The sequence below is a fragment of the Mytilus californianus genome, unplaced genomic scaffold (genome assembly GCF_021869535.1).
Source record: "Mytilus californianus isolate M0D057914Y unplaced genomic scaffold, xbMytCali1.0.p SCAF_7, whole genome shotgun sequence".
In the NCBI taxonomy this organism is placed as follows: Eukaryota; Metazoa; Mollusca; class Bivalvia; order Mytilida; family Mytilidae; genus Mytilus; species Mytilus californianus.
Window position 1 is genome coordinate 72,602,648 of NW_026262723.1, and position 22,069 is coordinate 72,624,716.

At 32.1% G+C, this 22,069-nt stretch overlaps 1 protein-coding gene across 2 annotated transcripts; it reads right to left on the reverse strand.

Moving 5' to 3' along the window:
* Positions 1–8,377: 8,377 nt before the first annotated feature.
* On the reverse strand, positions 8,378–20,276 carry LOC127709847 (uncharacterized). Of its 2 annotated transcripts, XM_052215516.1 has the most exons (8): positions 20,088–20,276; positions 18,862–19,119; positions 17,600–17,887; positions 16,645–16,767; positions 15,652–15,957; positions 14,454–14,522; positions 13,555–13,627; positions 8,378–9,682 (listed from the first exon to the last, which is right to left on the reverse strand). In XM_052215516.1, exons 1-8 carry the CDS (start codon positions 20,164–20,166, stop codon positions 8,977–8,979), a joined length of 1,902 nt encoding a protein of 633 aa, XP_052071476.1. In that variant the 5' UTR covers positions 20,167–20,276; the 3' UTR covers positions 8,378–8,976. The 2 variants fall into 2 exon arrangements, with proteins under 2 accessions (XP_052071476.1, XP_052071477.1); XM_052215517.1 differs by having other exon boundaries at positions 16,645–17,887.
* Positions 20,277–22,069: the final 1,793 nt, after the last annotated feature.

Below are 22,069 nucleotides of genomic sequence, written 5' to 3' on the forward strand. Positions count from 1 at the left end.
TGTATTATGAAAATTCAAAAGGGATTCGTGGAACCCTGTATCTGGCTTGGGACTGCTGCTGTCCATTTAAAAGTGTAATGTTGACTGTAAAAAGAATACTTTTATCATGCAGTCAAATACAGGATTTTTATGGAAAAAAATCACACATTTTTCATTTAGATGCTTTTTCTTGATCTTGATCATGCCAATTAGATAATTTACAAGTTTCATACTAACAATCAATGAAGGTGTACACATTTTATTATGTAAAAAAAAATATAATCCCAGACCGTTTGTTAATTGCAAAAAGTCAATAAAATACTTTCAAAATAAAAAAAAAAACAACAACAAATACATGTACTTTCCAAATTTTGCTTCTGACATTATCTCCTTATCATAAAAATGCTTCTGAAAAAGTTTCATTCAATTCGATGAAGATTTTGACAAAGTAGTTGATGGGTAACAAACTTTAACATTAGACTGTTACTATACTTATTAACTATAAAGCAACAAAATACGGAAAAAAGTAGAAATATATTTCATTATGCTCTGGATACTGACATTTTGTAAAAAAAAGCTTGTGTCCTATTTCCGTAAAATTCCACGAAGGTTTGAAAAGTTATTGATGTCTGAAAAACATTAACCTACTTTAAGACTAATATCAACTGTAAAAAAAATCCGTCTTTTTATCAGTTAAATAAAAATATTTTAAATATTTGGCTACTGTCTTTAAATTATCATAAAAAGCTACTGTCCAAATTTCGTAAAATTCCCTGAAGTTTTGACAATGTTTTTAATGTTTTAAAACAAACTTTAACCACAGACTGAACCTAAATGTTGATGAAGCGGACGGAATCTAGAATCGCTAAGACTCGTTTCGCAACCTGAATGACGCATGCTCGACAAAAATGGAAACCGCATATTGTACCTCAACATATAATAAATTGCTTTTAACAATAGGATACGAAGTAGAATTCACAGTAGATTCAGACTATAACTGACAATGAACAATTACATAGCATACCATTTGATTAAAGGTAAATTTTGTCACTTTTATCCCTAATTACAAGCCATTAAAGAAAGAAGTACAAGATGCACGTGCTTTTCACCAGTTCTTTAAATTTATTTAGATTAAATTTTTTTATCTTCTAAATTCATGTGTACGCCCCCGGGGGCGTTTTGACGTAAACGTAGCTACGCGCCTGAGTTTATCATGTTTATGGATAACATATTGGCAATAATCCTTTTATAAAATAGTACTAAATATTTCAACAACATTGATGATACTTTGTCCAATTTCTGCAGTTTTAAAGCATGCAATAAGAACGCATGTATCCATTTCCTCCATCTTGTTAACCTCTCATTCACTTGCGTGCATATGTCGTTTTTCTCGGAACTTCTCTATTGAATATCAAACTTTTAAGGGGAAAGGATAGAATGCAATATCGGTCAAGATGCAATATTCTTATAACTAATTGTTTATGCTGTTCTTTTAAAGTATATTCATTAAGCAGTAATATACCAGGGTGTGCTCCTTATATTGTTTGTCTGTTGGTCTTTTTTAGCCATGGCGTTGTCAGTTTATTTTCGACTTATGAGTTTGAATGTCCCTTTTGGTATCTTTCACCTCTCTGTTATGAAGACCAGAAAGAATATCGGCAATCGTTGCCTTTTCATTTTACGAAGAAATCTACATGAAATATTACGTATTACAATACTACATAATATTTCTCAGATGTTATTCCGTATCTAAAGAAAAACACAGACTGACAAATTACAACATTAACCCTGATTAAAACCCATTCAACCGTATGTGATTTCCGATCAAAAGAAATATTATGATATTACTTTTGTATTTCAAACTAATTTGAAGTTTTGAATGTATCTAAAAAGATGTGATCATTTAATTGATTGAGCTACTGGTAGGTCGTACACCTCAAGTGCGGGAGGTCGTTTTTCGATTTTTGTCCAAGTCAATCCAAAGACTCTAAATGTTGTATTTGCAGCGTGTCACTGAGCACCGTACATTTTAAGAGTAAGAGCAAAGTATTGTCTGCTCCTAGTTAGACAAATTTTGATATTTGCCCAAAGGGCAGATTCACTGACGAAGACAACAAGCGAAAAACCAAACTTAAGCATTTTTTGATTATATCCACCTTTTCATTTATCGAGGTGATAATGAGAACTGAGTTATATATTATAATGTAATCATTTTTCTATAATAAAACAAACCATGGCTATAACAAGCTGTATGATTGTTATGTGAAATTAAAAAAAACATAAAACAGGAACACACCAAATCTCCGTATATGTATTTAATTAAACTAGAGAAGATAAAGAACCTATATCACCATAAGCAGAATGAAAAAGCAGCAAAGATTTACACGTCTTAATCTAAGATTTACACGTCTTAATCTAAGTTTTACCAGCAATTTAAACGGACCTTTTTCGGACATACACATTCCATTCGAATAAAAGTGTAACAGTGCAACAATCGAGACCATTTATCAGATTATAATACTTTTGTTTAATAGCAAAATTTAATAACGAGTACTCGTTTTTTTTCCTCTCCTCTACGAAGAGGTGGAGGCGAGACTTGGGGGTGCGGTTTCCGGTGTCAACAGTTTCAAAAAGTTTGTGATTGGGTCAGTTTAAGGGGAACCACTAAACAGTAAATGCTGTTTTATATGCAATTTTTTATCAATAACATATTTCATTTCCATGGAGATGATTTGGCTCTGCCTCTCAGTCATGCTCATTTGACTTTAAAATGTTAATAAAAATAATAAGATGTGGTATGATTGCAAACGAGACAATTATCCAACAAAGTTCAAATGAAGTATGTAAGTAATTATAGGCAATCGTACGGATTTCAAAAATGAGAAAAACTCGTACCGTACAGTCGGCTATAAAAGGCCCCGACATGAAACATGTAAATTTATTCAATTGAGGAAACTAACGGACTAATTTATAACAAAACAAATTTATGAAAAACAAATATGACAGATAGGAACCAACGACAACCACTAAACTATGGACTACTGTGACGGGGTTTAATATGTTAATGAGCGCGCAACCATCCTCTAACCTGGGACAGTGGTGTTAGAGCACAACATATGAACAAACTGTAAAAATGAGTTGCAATGGGCTTAGCTCAATAGATAGGTACGAGACACAAAAATAACTAACTGTAAAACAATAGACGAAGGCATCGAAATAAAAGTACGGATTTAGTGTAAAGACGTCATAAAAAGTCTGAGAAACGCATGACCTTGTGTAATGCCAAAATATAAGTAATCAGTTTCGACAGGATGTAGGATCATTAGTTCTCATAACTGTACACATATAGCGATATATATTTATTTATGTTTTAACTTTTCAAAAACAAAATCAATGTTAATACCAATAAAAACAATATTTAAAGATTTTACCACAGTGTTAAATTGGTAACCTTTAGAATTAGTTTATTCAAAGGATCCATTAGTTTACATGGATCGTATCTAAAATTCCTTGCTTTATAAACAACATCGCCGGATGTGAATAGCGGTATAACATGTTACTTTTATTATTCTTCCCTTAGTTTATTTATTTTGTATTTACATTGTATCATAGGTCAAATTTATTTGTTCAGTGTATGTTCACTGGTGTTAATATGTCCTTTGATTGAGTTAAGCCATTTCAGTTGATATTTTATAGTGTGTCTTTCTATGTTGTGATGTTTCACTATTGTTTCAGGAAAAAGGGTGAAGGTTTGGTACCATTAAAACGTTTAAACCCGCTGCAATTGTTTGCACCTGTCCTAAGTCAGGAATCTGATGTTCAGTAGTTGTCGTTTGTTGATGTGGTTCATAAGTGTTTCTCGTTTCTCGTTTTTTTATATAGATTATACCGTTGGTTTTCCCGTTTGAATGGTTTTACACTAGTAATTTTTGGGGACATTTATATCTTGCTGTTCGGTGTAAGCCAATGCTCCGTGTGGAAGACCGTACTTTGACCTATAATGGTTTACTTTTATAAATTTTGACTTGGATGGAGAGTTGTCTCATTGGCACTCATACCACATCTTCTTATATCTATCTACAGGTTGCTTACATTGCTTAGTTTACATTTTAAAGTTTGAGATCAGAACAATTTAAAGGGAACAACTTATGATAAGTCAATATTATTCGGTATGCATTTGAACTGGCATTTGGATATCTCATTTCCATGGAAGTTATTTGGCCGTGCACCTTCAGTCACGGTTCATTGACTTTGTACGGTTTGCATAGTTTACATGTTAGAGTTATTCCATTTTAATTCAATAATATGTATGATACTATCAAAATTACAAAAAGGCGACACATATCTGCGTGTCAACAGTTTATTGTTAAAATATTTTCGTTTCATATTTATCCCAGAAAAAACTTTTCTTTTAAATCGGTAGTTTGTGGTTATAGTCCAGTTAATATTGGTGGAAATAGATGAGTTTTGGTTAAAATCATCGTTTTTTTTTTTAATCAATGAAAATTGGGAAATTAGAATATTTATGGTATATATAGATTACCATCTTTTAATACAATTAATCTTCATTTGAAACATCACTAACATGTTTGTATAAGGAAACTGACAAAATTTCACGACCAGATATTAGTATTTAAAAAAAAACTAAGATTTTATCATGAAATCTCCGAAAAAAGGAAACCGGAAAATTTGTCAAATGTACATGTAACTCTATTTTAAAGTTAATAATGATGATTGCGTACGGAAACTGACAAAATTTCATGACCAATAACTACCATTTTGAGTCAAAAACTAAGATTTTTATGATGAAATTTCCGCGAACAGGAAATCTGAAAATTTGACAAATGTAACGCAATTTAAGTTAATTAAATCAATATTTTCCCAAATAAGTCAAAATATATAAAATATTTCTATTTATCATATATATCTCAACAAGAAGCTTTCTTTAAAAAAGAGATCATCCAAGACCTGAAAAATAAATAATAATATTTATAGTACAATGTATGACTTTGTCTGTTTAGACGTTTAAACTGTATGGATAGAACTCAATAAATTGGCTAAGAGCCTGAGAGTAGCAGGAAGAAAGATAAGTCGAGTTATTGGATCTGTATAAGTTTGGCTATTACACAGATTATAGTTGGTAGATTCAGATACAATAAATGGCATAATCCGGCTACAGTTCGAATATTAATCTGTATTTTTAAAGAAATAAGGAGACGTGGTTTGATTGCCAATGAGATCGTCTAACATGATGTGGATGTAGGCAACAATAGATCACCACTTTTAACAATGAGCAACACCGATACCGTAAAGTCAGCTATAAAAGAACCCGACTTGACAAAATGTTAAACAATTCAAACGAGAAAAAAACAACAGCCTGATTTATGACAAAACAATAAACAAAACAGAAGTATGACAGACAGTTTTCAACGATAACAACTGAATTACAGACTCCTGACTGGTGACCGACACATAATAATGTGGCAGGATTAAACATGTTTATGAGCGTTCATCTATCTACCAACTCTTCGGAAAATGACTGTACCAAGTCAGGAATATGGCAGTTGTTTTTCACTTGTTCTGTTGATTGATAGCGTTTGATTTTGTCAGTTTTTATAGACTTCCCCTTTTTTAATTTGCCTTGGAGTTCGGTATTTTTGTTAAACCTTTTTTTTTATCTAACTGGGGACAGTGGGTAACATCACAATGTAAGAACAAACTGTAAAACAAAACAATTGGAAATGACTTGATTCATCAGATTGGCACGAAGAACTAAACACAAAAAAAAACCTAAAATAAAGACAAATGACACAAACAACCAATCTAAAAGTACTTGTAGTGGCTAAAAGCTTCTTCAAAGTCAATTACAGTAAAGTTCCAAAGTATTTAGTGTACAGACGTCAAATATAGTTTGAGAAAAGTGTGACCTTGTGCAATGACAAAATATAAGTACATATTATCGACAGGATGTAGGACCAGAACCTCTTTATCAAAATTCAAAATCTATATTAGTACCGATAAAAATAATATTGAAAACTTTCGTACGGTGTTAAATTGATAACCCTGAAGAAAAAGTGTATATGAATCGTAGCTTTTTATAACATAAATTTGCGTTACAGTATAGTATCGTCTTCTCAAGAGTGTCCTCACTTGCTGCAGTGTATGAAGAGAAAGAGAAAAGAATATTCTAAAATTGGAAGAATACAAATGATATGTATATTCTGTCGAAAGACGCACGGTTCAGTTTTAACTTTTAAATTAAATGAATTAATTTCCTCTGCGAAATGCTTTATCCAAAGGCTCGTAATATCGTGAGCCTAAATCCTTCAGTTGGAAACACAACTTCAAAATACTGATAGAATCAGTCGAGGATTATACCAGGCAACAGACTAAATGCAAAAAATAACACGTCGATACTCTTTCCGAATAGGTTATGGCTGTTAGGTCGTTGATACAAATTGAAATTAAAAATCGGAATGGGTCTATACATACACATGATACATCGATCTTTAAAGACCGTAATGTTGCTTAGCACCTGTTCTTCCTCCATGAAAATTATTTTTCTGTCCCCGCAGATAAAGCCAAAAACAACATCTTTTTTGTGTGTAAATCACATTCAAAGTTATTGTGAAACTACCTACTCTAGGGTCGGCGTGAATCAGATATGGATACTAAAAAATTCCAAAGATCTGTTTAAGTACATGCAATCTAGTCTCTTTCCTCTTACGATATCATTTAAACATTTAACTTTTCTTCCCTTTAAACAAGTATTCCCCATTCGAAACGAAAAGACAAATTGAAAGAACGGCTGACGTAGATACAAGTATCTTGTCTAAGGGAGGGATTAATCGTACAAAAAAACACACCCAGATTCAAACAGAATATGCTCTGAAACTGGAAATGGTTGAATACTTGATTGAAACATATTTGTTCTTTTTGAAGGACGTTTTTATTTATCACACAATCGGCACTTCGACGAGATCCAACTGGGCTCCTTTTCTTGCCGACTTGTTCCTTTGTTCATATTAGGCAGACTTCATACATGAGCTTCTTATAAAGAATGAAAAGAACTTCACGATCTGCTATAAAGATGATGTCATCTCACTAAAAATATCAATGTTTGGTGACTTTGGTGAACGCATAAATCCAAAGTAATTTGAAATAATGGATACAACGGTTAATCTGCCTCTTATCTTGACTAACATCTAGAAGATGACACTGAGGGTCAGTCGAGAACAAACAATTACAACGAAATGGATGATATCAGCTTTCCAATTGTGAACTTTCCATTTCTTTGTAGCAACATTCCAGCAGCGCCTTCATATGAAGTATATATTTTCCAGTGATACAATATTACAGAGCTTGCATTCTATCATGATTTCCTTGATAGAGGGTTGTTGCTAACAAAAGACAAAGAGTTCCAAGTGATAAATTTTAAATCAACCCTTCGAAATGTGTACGGACGCCATCACGAGTTAGTTGACCGTTATGGAATATATGTTTCACATATGACTACAGATATGTTCCACTTGTCGTAACCGCAACCCCGTACCTTTTTGTCCGAATGTGACGTACCGAATTAGACTTATTACCGGGTTTGTACTTACAAAGGCAACACGAAGGGTTCAGCATGCGGAGCATGATCTGTGTAAACTTCTGAAGCACCTGAGATCATATATGGTTTTTGGTGGGGTTCATGCTGCTCAGTCTTTAGTTTTCTTCGTTGTGTTTTGTATATTGTTGTTTGTCTTTTGGTCGATTTTTTTTTGGCATGGCATTATCATATTGTTTTCGACTTATGAGTTTGAAGTTCCTTTGAAGAACTGCAACCCCGTCCCTTTTTGTCCGAATGTGACGTACCGAATTAGACTTATTACCGGGTTTGTACTTACAAAGGCAACACGAAGGGTTCAGCATGTGGAGCATGATCTGTGTAAACTTCTGAAGCACCTGAGATCACATATGGTTCTTGGTGGGGTTCATGCTGCTCAGTCTTTAGTTTTCTTCGTTGTGTTTTGAAGATTATTGTTTGTCTTTTGGTCGATTTTTTTTGGCATGGCATTATCATATTGTTTTCGACTTATGAGTTTGAAGATCCCTTTGGTATCTTTCGCCTCTGTTTTAATGTCTCTTCAGTGATGCTCGAGGTCAAAATATTTTGAAAGTCCAAAACTTAATACAAAAGTTGAAGAGCGGATAAAACACGAAAGGATCAAAGGTACAGCCAAAACCGAACAAGGAATCAAAGCTGTGCATGCGAGAGATACATTCAATTAGTAAAATAACGCATACTACACAGGAATACGAAAGTTGACATCTGAAAAACTGAAATTATTATTTTGTCATAGATCCTAGTTTTGAGTTTCTATCATCGCCAATTTCAAGAATAAGATGTAGATATGAAACACACATTATTACCTCTGTATTTTACTTAATTCCATGTTCACTGAGACATGTAACATTAGATATTATCGAACACGTTGGAACATAAACTTAGTATGATTGGTTCTGACATATATATTGTGCTTTGACGAATTATCAATTAAAAGAAAAACAGTGTTATATATGATACCAGTATATGCAAAGTTAACACGTTGTGAAAATGTTTATCCCCTCTCCTCCCCAGACAGTAGCCTGTAATCTATTATGTCGTTGGTTGATGTCTGCCATAATTATTTCTCGTTTATTGTTGTAGTATAAGTTCGGGTTTCTCTTTTGATTTATATCCCCATTTTGTCATCCTGGGGTCGTTATTGTGTTACATGTACTATACAGGATGGGATTTGCTCATTGTTAACGGTCACCTGTGATTGTTCAGATATTTATCATTTCGTCTTTGATGGCTAATTGTCTCATTGGCTATCATACCATATCTCCTTATTTTTATATTTATAACTTGTCTTCTGGTACCTCATGAACACAATTTGGGCTAATCATCTTTTCGAAAGAAAAAATACAAATTTCCTCCCTTCAGGCACCTTACAAACTGTTATTACATTAATTAATTATTTTATCATTATTATTGTTGGGTTGTTTTAAATGGTCGTATGTTATGTCTAGTGTTTTATTCCTCACAAATGTCGTACTGTCATAGGCTTCATCAATCGACCGATCGTAAATATTATAGACATCTTGGTTAACGTGACGTCGATTATTTGTTTCATCATACACACCTTCTTTTAAAATAGCATAATGGCCATAATTATTTGATATCGAAACTGCATTCTTTTCTTTTAAGGTGATTGGTGAAGACTCTTCTATTTCTGAATAATTATTTACATCATTTGAGCGTCCTGTTTCAATCGGGTCAAGAACAAAATAATCATTTTGGTTGAGTGAATTATGTTGCAATCCACTGGAAGACGATGCAGCAGGATTATCTATGTCTGAATAATTATTGTCCATGGTTGCTTCCATTTCATTAGGTTCAATAAGAAAGTAATTGTTTCCCACATTTCTTTCCATTCCATGTGAATAATCTACAGATATATTTTCCCTTTGAGGAACATTTACGGGATATGATGTATTTCCTGTTTCAGCATTTGCGGCAAGAGGAGAATCTGAACCGTTTGTAGCATTTCCATCTATATACCAATGATAAGGCGGAACACCTTCACTCAAACCATCACTTCTGTGTAAATTTTGGTAATTTATTGGTGCTGATATGTTTGATCCAGAATTATGTTTTGAATTTTTCCTTTTCCTATAAAAATTGAAATTTAGATTAAATTATGAATAAAAATATGAAGTTATTAAATTACCTGGCTACAAGTAACATTTGGATTAGCTAATGATAAAAAAAACTATTAACAAAAATGCAAACTCCAAGGTAAATTAAAAAGGAGGAAGTCCATAAAACCTGATAAAATCAAACGGTAGACCATATCAAACAACGGAATAAATGGAAAACAAATTTTCATATTCCTGACTTGGTACAGGAGAAGACTAATCAATCATTATATATAAGATTGCAATTGTATGAATGCCATATGGAATATATCGATTTGAGTGTACAGAAGATTGTTTGCTTCATATTCAGAAGTCAATATGTCATTAATGTATGTGTAAGAAAAGCATTTATGAAGGGTTAATGTAACGGGCAAAAAATATTATGTGAATTGGACAAAAAAAAAATCATCAACTATATCAGGTTTATAATTTGTTTCGCAAGACACATGTTTCGTCTTTAAAAAAATCCCTTGTGAAACTCTAGTCATAATTACTATTGTTATAGATTATATAACAACTACGGCCAAATCAAATACGACGTTAAAAATCGAAAATTTCAAAAAGATGTGTCAAATACGGCTTAGGCAGTCTATTCCTTGGGGTAGAAAAAACCGTGTTTCGAATAATACAACGTTTTATAAACAGTAAATTTACAGAAAATGTACATATTAATGATATGTTATGTGAACACAACAGTGCCGACTACTGAGCTAGTGATACCCTCGGGGATAAAACGCCCACCAGCAGTGACATCGACCCGGGTTTGGCCAAAGTGAAAGTATCATCATATTGCCTTCTGAAATGATGACAGTCATAAAAAAATATTATTAAAAACATAGAAGGAAAACCTTCATCATATATCCTGAGGAAGAAATCTACATAATACAATTATTAGAATGTATCAACAAAAATAATAATGAAAATACCGAAATTATAGGTACATTCCTCCAAAAAATGATGAGCACACATATACACTTGCAACCCTCTTGTAAATTAGTCTTAGCCCTCATGAGGGAAATATTCGTGAGTTGCTGTCGCAGTAATTCTAATTCGGCAATGACACTAACGAATTAATTTGTGGACCAAACTGGGTCCTACATCACCCTAAATCTCCTAAGTAACTCGAGTTCTAGTTAACTTTGGATGTTAGGAATCAACGTGACAGTGTAACAATGTCATCACAGCATAACTGACGTTTGCCAAGTCACAAGACATGGAAACAGGAAGATTTGTTATTACTACTAAAAGTGCGAAAGATACCAAAGGTAAATTCAAACTCAAAAGTCGAAAATAAACTGACAACGCCATGGCAAACAAAAACCCGAAAAAGACCAAAAATGACAACACTATACAAAATACAACATAGAAAACTAAAGGCTGAAAAACACGAACCCTTTACCAAACATTTCTTCGTTTCGTGCCAAATCCTCATATCGTTATTATGTCAAGCCAATTCACTATCATTGTCTTAATACTGCAATCTAACACAATTTTGTGCTACAATTTTTTTTTTAATATTTTAAAACTGCTTTTAAAGGTCTAAAATAGAATAGACTTGTCACCTTAGCTGAACACATTTCAAAATGGTGTTAATGAAAGCGGTCCGGTAAACGAGTTTGACTGATTACAAAATAGATTCTTAACCATTAGAAAAAAGGTAATAATTTACAGAATTTTTTAAGTGTGGCTTAATGTAATAAAGGGTCAGTGACTGTATATCACATTAAAATATACATCCAACACATTTAGAATACTCAAATAAAACGATTGCAGTATACACCACTTTTCATTGATTCGATCTAGTATCAATCTGGTACCAATGTTTTTTTTATTTTACTTCCTTATCTTATCCATGATAGTCGTTCCTGAAAGATTCTTTCTTTCCTGTAACAAGTAGTGGTGTTGTCAATAATAGATGAAGTCCGTTGCTTGAAGACTGCCTTAAAAGTAGCGGAACGGGATTTGGATACTTAGGAAATACAAATATTTGCAACAGACGAAATTATGGAAAACATGCAAGGATTTTCGCAGTCTATGATACTGACTTCTTATCTACCTAGTGTATGATACTGACTACTTATCTACCTAGTTTTAGTAACTGTATCAATGTGGTTTGTTCTCTCGCAGATCCGTTTAAATGTGTGGGAAGTACAAATATGCGATCAGGTCCAATTTTGGAGCTGATTCCGAGATTAATAGGTAATTCAAAATAGTATTGGCTATTGACAAAGTGGGAGGTTTGTCGAGTTGTAATGCATGCTGCTGTATATTTAAAGTTGACATTGCTACCAAAGATTAAATGCAACTGATGACTAACTGCAAATACTTGAAGGTACAAGAAGCCATGTAGTCAGCATTTTTACTAGCATGATTTATCTTTAATCAAGTTTTCATATGACAAAAAAATGGGACATTTCTTCAAGTAAGATATATCCTATGTTGCATAGATCTTACTACTCGCTTTGAATTTTCGGTTTTTAAAATATTTGCTTTCAAGCACAAATGACTAAAAAAATGTTTTCAAAATTCGCTGATGGTGCATCAAACAAGCTAGCTTCGTCAGTTTATATAATGTCTCACTTCGTAAATATCCTTATTCATACAAACAAACTTTGACGATTATACCAACTTTCCCTATTTTTATAACTAGATTATAAGTAACTTAATGACAGATGTATGTTATACTAATAACTTTTTGGTAGATTTTCTGAGTCACATCTTTTTTGTAATTGAGAGATGTAAGTACTTTAACTAATCAACACTTTTAATCGTTACTTAAAACTATTTCCTTAATTTGTTTCCGACTGAAATGACTCAGAATAATACTTATACTATCATAAAACAAAACTGTTGATTTATGTTAATTTTATGATGTGACTTAATGAATCATGTTAGAAATGTGTGTCTGATTTTTTTTTGTTGGGCAACATTATCCAACTAAAAGCTAAGGCTACCTTAATTAGCTTCCTGTAGTAGCGAGCACATTTTGAAAATACTTTCCAAATTATGCATATAAAAATAAGGAAATGTGGTATGATCTATCCACCAGAGTTCTAACGACGTTGATAAAAGCAATTATAGCCCACCGTACGGCCTTCAACAATGAGAAAAACTCATACAGTATAGTCAGAAATATATATAAATCAAAGGAGATTCTGAATAGATATAGGAAGATGTGGTATGAGTGCCAATGAGACAACTCTCCATCCAAGTTACAATTTATAAAAGTAAACCATTATAGGTCAAGGTACGGCCTTCAACACGGAGCATTGTCTCACACCGAACAGCAAGCTATAAAGGGCCCCAAAAAAATACTAGTGTAAAACCATTCAAACGGAAAAACCAACGGTCTAATCTATATGAATGCTTGTCAATTGACAATTGATTTACACTTTGTACACGGTTAGGTATACTAAAGACTCCCTGGATGTACAAGAGCCTTTGTAACAACTCTTTTTAATGTACAATTGGTTTGGGTATTGTGTTGGCATTAAATACATAATGAAATAAAACGATAAGTGTCCTTTGATGCGATAAGTATGTGGTTTAATTAAATTTTAAAAAAACCCTGATATTTACGACCTCAATGAAACAGTTTTTCTCTTTTTTCTCAAGTCTATAAAACCACATAATTACCACACCGAAAGACAGTAATTGTATAATATTACTTGGTTTGTTATTTCCATCACATCACTTTAATCGTTAAAATCAGTATTTTATAGAAATCATTTGTAATTTATATAAAATAGTAATTTGCTGAAATGCTGTTATCTCCAAGAAAACCAGAGCAAATATCTATGCTTTCGTTTCAATAACTTGTAATTCCAAACTGAAAAAATCAAATACCTGTAAATGGCGATGATAACAAACACTACAGTAGCAATGAATACTATTGACGAAATTAAACCAATTGCTGTTCCTGAAAAGATTAAAAGTGTTAAGCCATTTATATTTAATTCTGTAGAGGTTGCCATTTTCCACGAATATGTTAGCTGACGATTTTTTTCTCATTTGGTCGTCAATTTTACAATTAACAATAATGTTTTCGGTCTGTCTCTGTCATAAGTTATCTTGAGATATAAGGCAACCAGTCGAACGACAACAAACAAAAGTCATCAACAGGTCAATATACAGTCTTAAAAGGCACAAGTCTATACAATTTTCAAGCTCTTATTCGTCCCAAACCTGAAATGTTATGGAAATATTTATCAGTCACCATAAAAAAATCTTCTATCAACACCTGATTGTCTAAATGACAAAAAACATTGAGACATTAATAAAGTATTTGTTTCAGTTTCTCTGATGTATAATATGTCATATAAAAATTACGACCCCGTGTCTCACATAAGCAGTAGTATTGTTTATTTGATAAAAGACCAAGATTTTTGCACAATTTGCCCCTCACAATGAAATGTCTTCTAAACGAATGAAGCAATAACAACGGCAACAAAATAGATTCAAGCAAGTACTTCGGCTCACCACCATTAAAATCTGGGCGCTATGAAATGGCCACGCTAATTGAAAGATGCGTTTAACACCAACAAACAACAAAAATAATGAACGAAAGGAGTTTGAATAAATAAATAAAAACATTGAAGAAAAAGTGGTTAAACAATAAATAACATCCACTTGCAAATATGTATGTTTTTATTTTCAGTACATTACAAAAGTTGCTAAAGAAGTAAATCAATCAAAATTAGCGTAAATATTAAAATATCTGGCAAGGTAGAACCAAAATTAATTACCTGTTGTGTTGGAATGAATATCTGTTGGCAAAATTACCTCAGTTGATGTAACAGGATTTGTGTTGAATGCTGCAATACAGATTTATAATAATTTTATGCAATTTTATATAGACATATCTTACCAAATCACATGTTTGTTGTTGTTCTTATGTTCAAATATTTGTTAGTCTTCAAAGTAGTACTGCGTCATTATGGTAGAGGATAGCGACCATTTCTGTCTGTATAGTTGTTTGTGTATTACAAATGAAAGTAAAACAACAAAAACACCGAATTCCAAGGAAAATCTAAAACTGAAAGTCCCCCAACAACCGGCAAAATCAAAAGCTCTAACACACCAACTGCCATATTCCTGACTTGGCACAGACATTTCCTTGTGTAGAAAATGGTGGATCAAACCTGGTTTTATAGCCAGCCAAACCTCTCACTTGTACGACAGTCGCATACAATTCCACTATATTGACAACAATCTGTGAACAAAACAAACAGACATTTATATAATCAGCATTGCACAAGTGCATACGATTTTTTTCTACTTTTTTAACCAAAAGGATACAAAAAGATATGTCAGTCATTTTGAATACTGATAGTTAGTAAGGTGTATTTCAATAATCAACAATTGCTATATGTCCTTTCGTTGTTTAATGTTAATCTTAACCTAGAGTCGATGCGTTGTTAGAAGTTTCCGGATTCTTTTACATATGGTATGTTAAAAGAAAAACAGGATACATTATAAAAAAACATAAAACCAAAGATACTGTGATAAAACCAAAAGAGCACGAACTAATTACGCGTTCTAGTAAAATACGCGTTATTTTACGTGTCAATCAAAACCCACATACCACAAAGTAACACTAATTGTATATGTTCTTTTCAGGGCTTAGTTTAAGACAATTCAATAAACGTTTCATGCAGTGCAGGCTATATTTATAAAATATACTGTGGTTTCATTTATTTTGTTGGATACCAATTTTCATGGATGGAGAAAAACTTGTATGGTTGTTGATGTTGTGTTTTGGTCATACAAGCCTAAAGAAAATTTGTGCTATCAATATTACAATTCATTGTTTACCTATACCTAAGAAATTTACGAAAATTGGCATCCCACGAATAATTATCAATCAAAAGTTGTATATCTGAACGTTAGCTGTTGCAATTACACATCATTTAGATTTCAGCATTACTATCGTCGTTTCCTTACATGTACAACGAACAGCCGAGTCCCTGTTTTCACAAAACCTCTGAGATGTTTTGTTGAATGAACAAAGCAGCAATGTCGATTCATTACCGGAACAGTTTACATAGAAACGTTGTTGTTTATATTCCCTCTTTCTTGTTACTGTAATAGCAAATCCAAGGTCTGACAAATTAAGCTCTCTGCAAACAATAGTAGCGTGCTTGTCAGTCCACATATTTGAGCATAGGACAAAACTTTTATTTAGCTGCCGATCGTGTATCAAAACTCTCCAATCATTGTCTAATTTAACCTGAAAACGATATTTGGTATCTGGAACGAAGAAAGGAAAGGTATCAGGGTCATATTATAAATGATAGTTATAGACTCTTTACGAGTTATCCCTCTTTCCTCCTTAATTCTGCATCTTTTGTTATATGTTTTCCCTTAATATCTTCGAATAACGTTCCTTTTTATAAAAAAAAAGTATGCATTAACTAACGTTAAACGCATAAAGTTTATAAACAAAATCAACTATTAATAACCTTATTTATCATATAATTATTTCCTTAAATCAATAAACATAGGCTAACATGTACTGACACGTTTTATTGGTTGTGGTCTTCTAGCCATCTGGTTCGCCGTTTGTTTCTTTATTCTTATGACTTTTGTTCCGCTATGTACATGGTGTTTTTACTGATAATTGAAAGCTTGGTGATTGCAGTTGTATTGACCTATGCAATTTTACTTGTTATAAATATATTATATTATTTCATGTTATTTTTGGTATTGGTGTAGATATATCAACCCATATAATATGCTAAAATCAACACTAAGGATTAATTTATTGCTTTTTTATTATTTGGATATAAAGCTACAATACGAAGTTACACAACTTGGCTACTATAGTGCACGTTGAAGACTTCGTGTTGATATTGAAATCAAACCTTAAATAAACCAATTTAATCATTTGTAACTCTAGACCAGAATATCTAGACATTGTAAGATGTCAGCATGTACCATTTGAGTGATGCTTCGTATCTTCATCATATGATCTGTGCATGGTAGGAGTCCAATTTGTGAGTGGTTTGAAGATTGGATCTTCTGGAATTGGTTGCAAATAAATCGGAGGATTTGTTGCATCTGCAAGTATTCAACAATAGAAAATAAAACTTTATTAAATAAAGGTCTTTTGGGCTATACTCATAAAAATCATAAATACCTTTTAAGGGCGGCTTGATGAGTTAATTATTCCTTTCAACGTCATCGAATTGATACACATGGTTTACTTTTCGAATCAAATACCTTTTTTTTTTAGATATGAGTAAACGAATTAATAAAAATTCTACACATCATACATTTTATCATAGTACGAATCCCTTTTTTCAGATTGAAAGCGTAAATTAAAACAACAATATCACCAAAAACAATTTCATGTTTTTTAGACAGTGAACAATATGGACGACTTGATAATTAAATCATACGACTAAAAGATTGTTGTGTTCGTAGAATAAACGTTACTAATCACAAACTTACACGTGTGAACTGCAAACGTTTCAAAGTTACTAGACCATGACTGAGGGGGCCGGACCAAACATTCCCAATTGTAATGATATGTGCCAAACCTTATAAAACTGCACACCAAATATCATTAACTTATATATAAGTGGTTATCCTTAATCTGACCTATTACAAACTTTAACATGTAACCTGTGCAAAAGTTTAAAAGTCGATAGACCATGACTCAGTGTACAGGGCCAAATAGTCTCCATCGAAATGAGATGTGTCAATGCTTATACAACTTCATACTACCTATCATTGATTTACTAATAGTTATTGGTAGCGAAATGAGGGCGTTTGACGCTTCACTATAAAGAACATTCCTACTCTCTTGACTTTTATATAAAATTTCCGCGACCTCGTACCAATTGCTGCATGTAAAGGTTCTTTTCTGATATCGAGATAACAATATTACCTTGAACACAGCTGTACGTTATCTCTATACTGAACGGCATAAAGAAACAGAAATGATTTGTTACTTTCCTGTTATCGCACTTCATTTCATCACTACACGCAGATCTGAGGTCACTTACTACGCATTTTTCTATTTTGTCCACTGGTTTTTCACACGAGACAAGATTGTTGTAATAAAAGCCGGCGTAAAAGTGAGTAACGACACTATTTATATAATAGCACTGTACATTTTCTACCGAACCACATATATCTTGTTTTCGATAGGTACGTATTAAACTATTCCTGAAGACTGAAATATAAGAATGACATTGTATAAACAAAACCTCGTGAGTAATAAAAAGTAAATGTACATAGATACATCATCTTTTCATATGTTGGAAATGGTAAATGGCAAATGAAGTTCCAGTTAAATCCATTTTCAGCACGTCTTTTGCAATTTCAAATTATGTGAGCATTAGTTTGCAGTAAAAGAATATGTTACAAATCTTATGATTTTTATTCTTGAAAAAATTAAAAATATCAAGAATTATGAAAACGTTGAATATACAACTAGATTGTACATTATGTGGTAATTCTTTGTTATTCTATTTTTGCAAATTTTTGCCAACTAAGTGATCGTCATTACCTAAGAACTTATTAAAATTTTGATTTAAAGATGCATAAGTAATTATATTAATATTCTCTGAACACGTTATGCTTTAAATTTAACGAATTAAAATCTTTCTGTCATATATATTTTGGCGATCGTGCGTTTTACTGTTTTCACAATGTTGACTGCTGTACCCCTATTTTTGATATTTTTACCTATTGTGTCTGTTTGTTTTGTTCACGCATCGTTGTCAATATAATGGAATTTGATGCGACTGTCATACAAGTAAGAGGTTTAGCTAGTTATTAAACCAGGTTCAATCCACCATTTTCTACATAAGAAAATGCCTGTACCAAGTCAGGAATATGACAGTTGTTATCCATTCGTTTGATGTGTTTGAGCTTTTGATTTTGCCATTTGATTAGGGACTTTCGTTTTTGAGTTTTCCTCGGAGTTCGGTATTTTTATGATATTGCTTTTTACCTCTTTAAAGTAAAAAAATCTAGTTCGTTCGCTTGTTATTTTTTTTTTTTTTTATTTGAGAAAACAAAACAATTTTTTTTATTAATGACCACTGAAGACTTGATAAGGTAGCGATGTATAAATATCATAAAATGGACTGCTTATTAATATATTTACATCACGAAATATATTTGTAGCTGTATACTATTTACCATCAAAGTGAGAACAAGTAAAATTCAAATCAATATGCCTTGGAACTTTGGTACATTGGCCATGTATGAAGGCGTTTGTTTCCACTGCACACCATTTCTTTCCATTACATTTCGACTGTATTTTTGTCGCCTTGTCGTCACAGTAACGAAAAGTACTGCATTGTGAGCGTTGTTGTGGAAAGATCACCGTTTCAATAGATATGTTTCCATCGACGCAAGAAATGTTTATTTTCTCGTCTTCACATAAAATAATTGTACCTAAATGTGAATTTAATTTAGATAAGGCTTCTCTACTATTACACAACATATAAATTATTGTTGCAATTATAAACAATTTTCCCATAATTCCATAATTTGTTTATCATTAAGTATGGTACAAAGCATGATAGTTGCTTCATATATTAAATAAAACAATTTATAGATAAATCAATTAACTCTTTATACTGTAATATATGTTTTGATTCAATTCGTTGTGTGATCAATAATGACTTTATTTCGATTTGTGCAGGTATTATCTTAGACAGGTCTTGCTGAATATAAAGACAGTGAAAGAAGACGATACACGGCTATAAAGGAGATGGTACAATTTGGGTCCAAATAGACCGTAAAATCAGATTGTGTTTTTCACCATTTTTCAGGATTACAAATTTGAAACGATGTACTTCAATGATTAATCAAAAACATTTGTTATTTTTTGTCAAAATGTTTGATTATGACTGTGGATTCGATAGAAAGGCAATTTACTCTGAACCATTTGACGCACACATGCAAATAAATAGCATGGAGAACTACCACTTCTAACAATATATCATTTTACATGAGGTGTATTTTATAATCTGCCACATAATATACGCTTGACGTGCTTTATGTTAAACTAGCTAGTATTCCTGAAAATAGCTCATTTCTTTCTCATTTTTTCCCACAAATATTCTTGATAGTGCCCCTTTTAAGACGTAAAAGTCAAATTGTGACACTAAACCGAATCTGATATTTACACATAAATACAGTTATTTTACCTTGCAGCATCAAATGATTGATATTACAAAAGAATAATGTACATGATAAAATAATTTATGGGTTGCATAAGTTTCAAAACGGTACTTTCTCCATTGATAGTCGTTTGTATATGTATTACGTATTGAATCATTCATAGTTTCAATCGTATAAAAGTCATGAAAATAATAACCCTGCCTAATAGTAAACAGTAATATGTTATATGTACTTACGACTTTGAGTTAATGCAAATATATTCCCGAACGTTAAAAATGATAAATAAACCAGACATATAAACTTCAAAACGATCATTTCAGTTCTTCAAATAAGGTATTTGTTTTAAATAATATGGACGTCTTGGACGTTTATAGAAAATCATTATCACTTCTATCAAACATTGTATCTCGTATGATTATTAACTAGCTTTGAACGTTTCCTTTAACTTTTTACAGGAACTAATAACACTTATATACAGCATGTGATAACTCCTTAATTAACTAATTGGCAAATATTACATATAGTACTTACTATACTTAACTTTACTATCCTTAAAACGGATGTTGACATCAAAGGTCACATGTACGTTAAAATAGATTTATCACCGTCGCCACGATGACAATTAAGTTTTAAATTTCCTCATCTTTTTCTCCGTCACCATACCATATTTGAATATCAAAGTGACCATTTTATTTCTATATGTATTTTATATAATAATATAAAAAAAAGAAACCATTCTTTATCTGCATAAAAGTCTAATAGCACTAACGGGACAAATATTTCTGCACCAGATGCGCATTTCGACAATAAATGTCTCTTCATTGATGCGCGGGGCCAACAAATTTGAAAATCGAAAACTTATTACAAAAAATGAAGAAATAAAGTATATATACGTTAAAGTTTTTGAAATTTCCTGAACAAAACCCATATGTGTAATCAAGTTTATAGTTTTCCGACAAATGGTATAAAAAAAGAAAAGGATAGGTCTTGATACACAATTTGATATTTGATGGGATCCAAATCTGGCTGTCTGCATATATGATGTTCTTTATTATTTTATCTATGTTGTTGTTTTTTTGTACGAGTTGATGGTTTGTACAGTTTGACTAAGTTTCAAATACTAATAATAATTTTATTATAATATATTTTTAAGTAATGATTCATCACATATAAAAAAAACGAAATAGCTAAACAGTTACACACTGTCAAATACATAACAAAGAGGAGACATACCAGACCCAGAAATCTATGAACAGATGAGGACTGATGATGTACAAATAACTAAAACCTTTACCTGAAATTCACATTTGTCTTTTTGAACAACGATTGATGGCATAAAATGATCGATAAGACAGTAAAAGAAGTGAGACAAATAAATGTTTTTAACTTTTGGTATCTCTAGGTTGTGGTCTTATTGTGTATACCCAAAATATATTTTTTAGATATAATTAGTAAATCAAGGAGAATTTTCTATGAAAATAACTAGAAATATACTGAAAATTCACATCTTTTATTTACTAAATATTCCACAAATTATATCTCTTGAAGGAATTCTTTACCGCAAAGAACATGCTAAAACAACATAAACATATTAACATTTTGGCACACAATAAACACCAGAGGACAATGCTCCTCACATTACAACACAATATTTCATTAACATATCCCCTTTTACAAAACACATTGATTAGAACAACTAACAAGTATTTAAAAACCATTCGTATATAATTACAAGAGGTGATTACTTACACATTAGAAACAAACTGATAAAACACTTAAAACAGTAAAATAAAAAAAGAGAAAAAAATATGTATTTATATGTATATAAAAAAATCTACGACGTCTATCTAAAATATCTCTGCAGATTTTGGCACTCAAACGGATATTGCTTGCTCCACCTAGAATCACAGATAGGTTATTTTGTCTAGAAAAATTATGAAAACCAACATTAAAGTTATTAAAACAACCGTCTCTTATAATTGTCATATAATGGACAAAATAAAAGTACACGCTCTTAGAGTGGAATTCGGACAGCAAACACAAGTTCTCTCTTGTACTCGTAAATTTTCATACCTTCCTGTCTCTTCCCTGGTAGGGGCTAAAGTACATCTAAATTTGGCGTACGCACTTCTGTATGCTGTTGGCATGTTAACTTTCAGGTATCTGTTACCGGGGAAACTGGATGACCTATAAGGTTGTGAAACAAGAGCCTGACTGA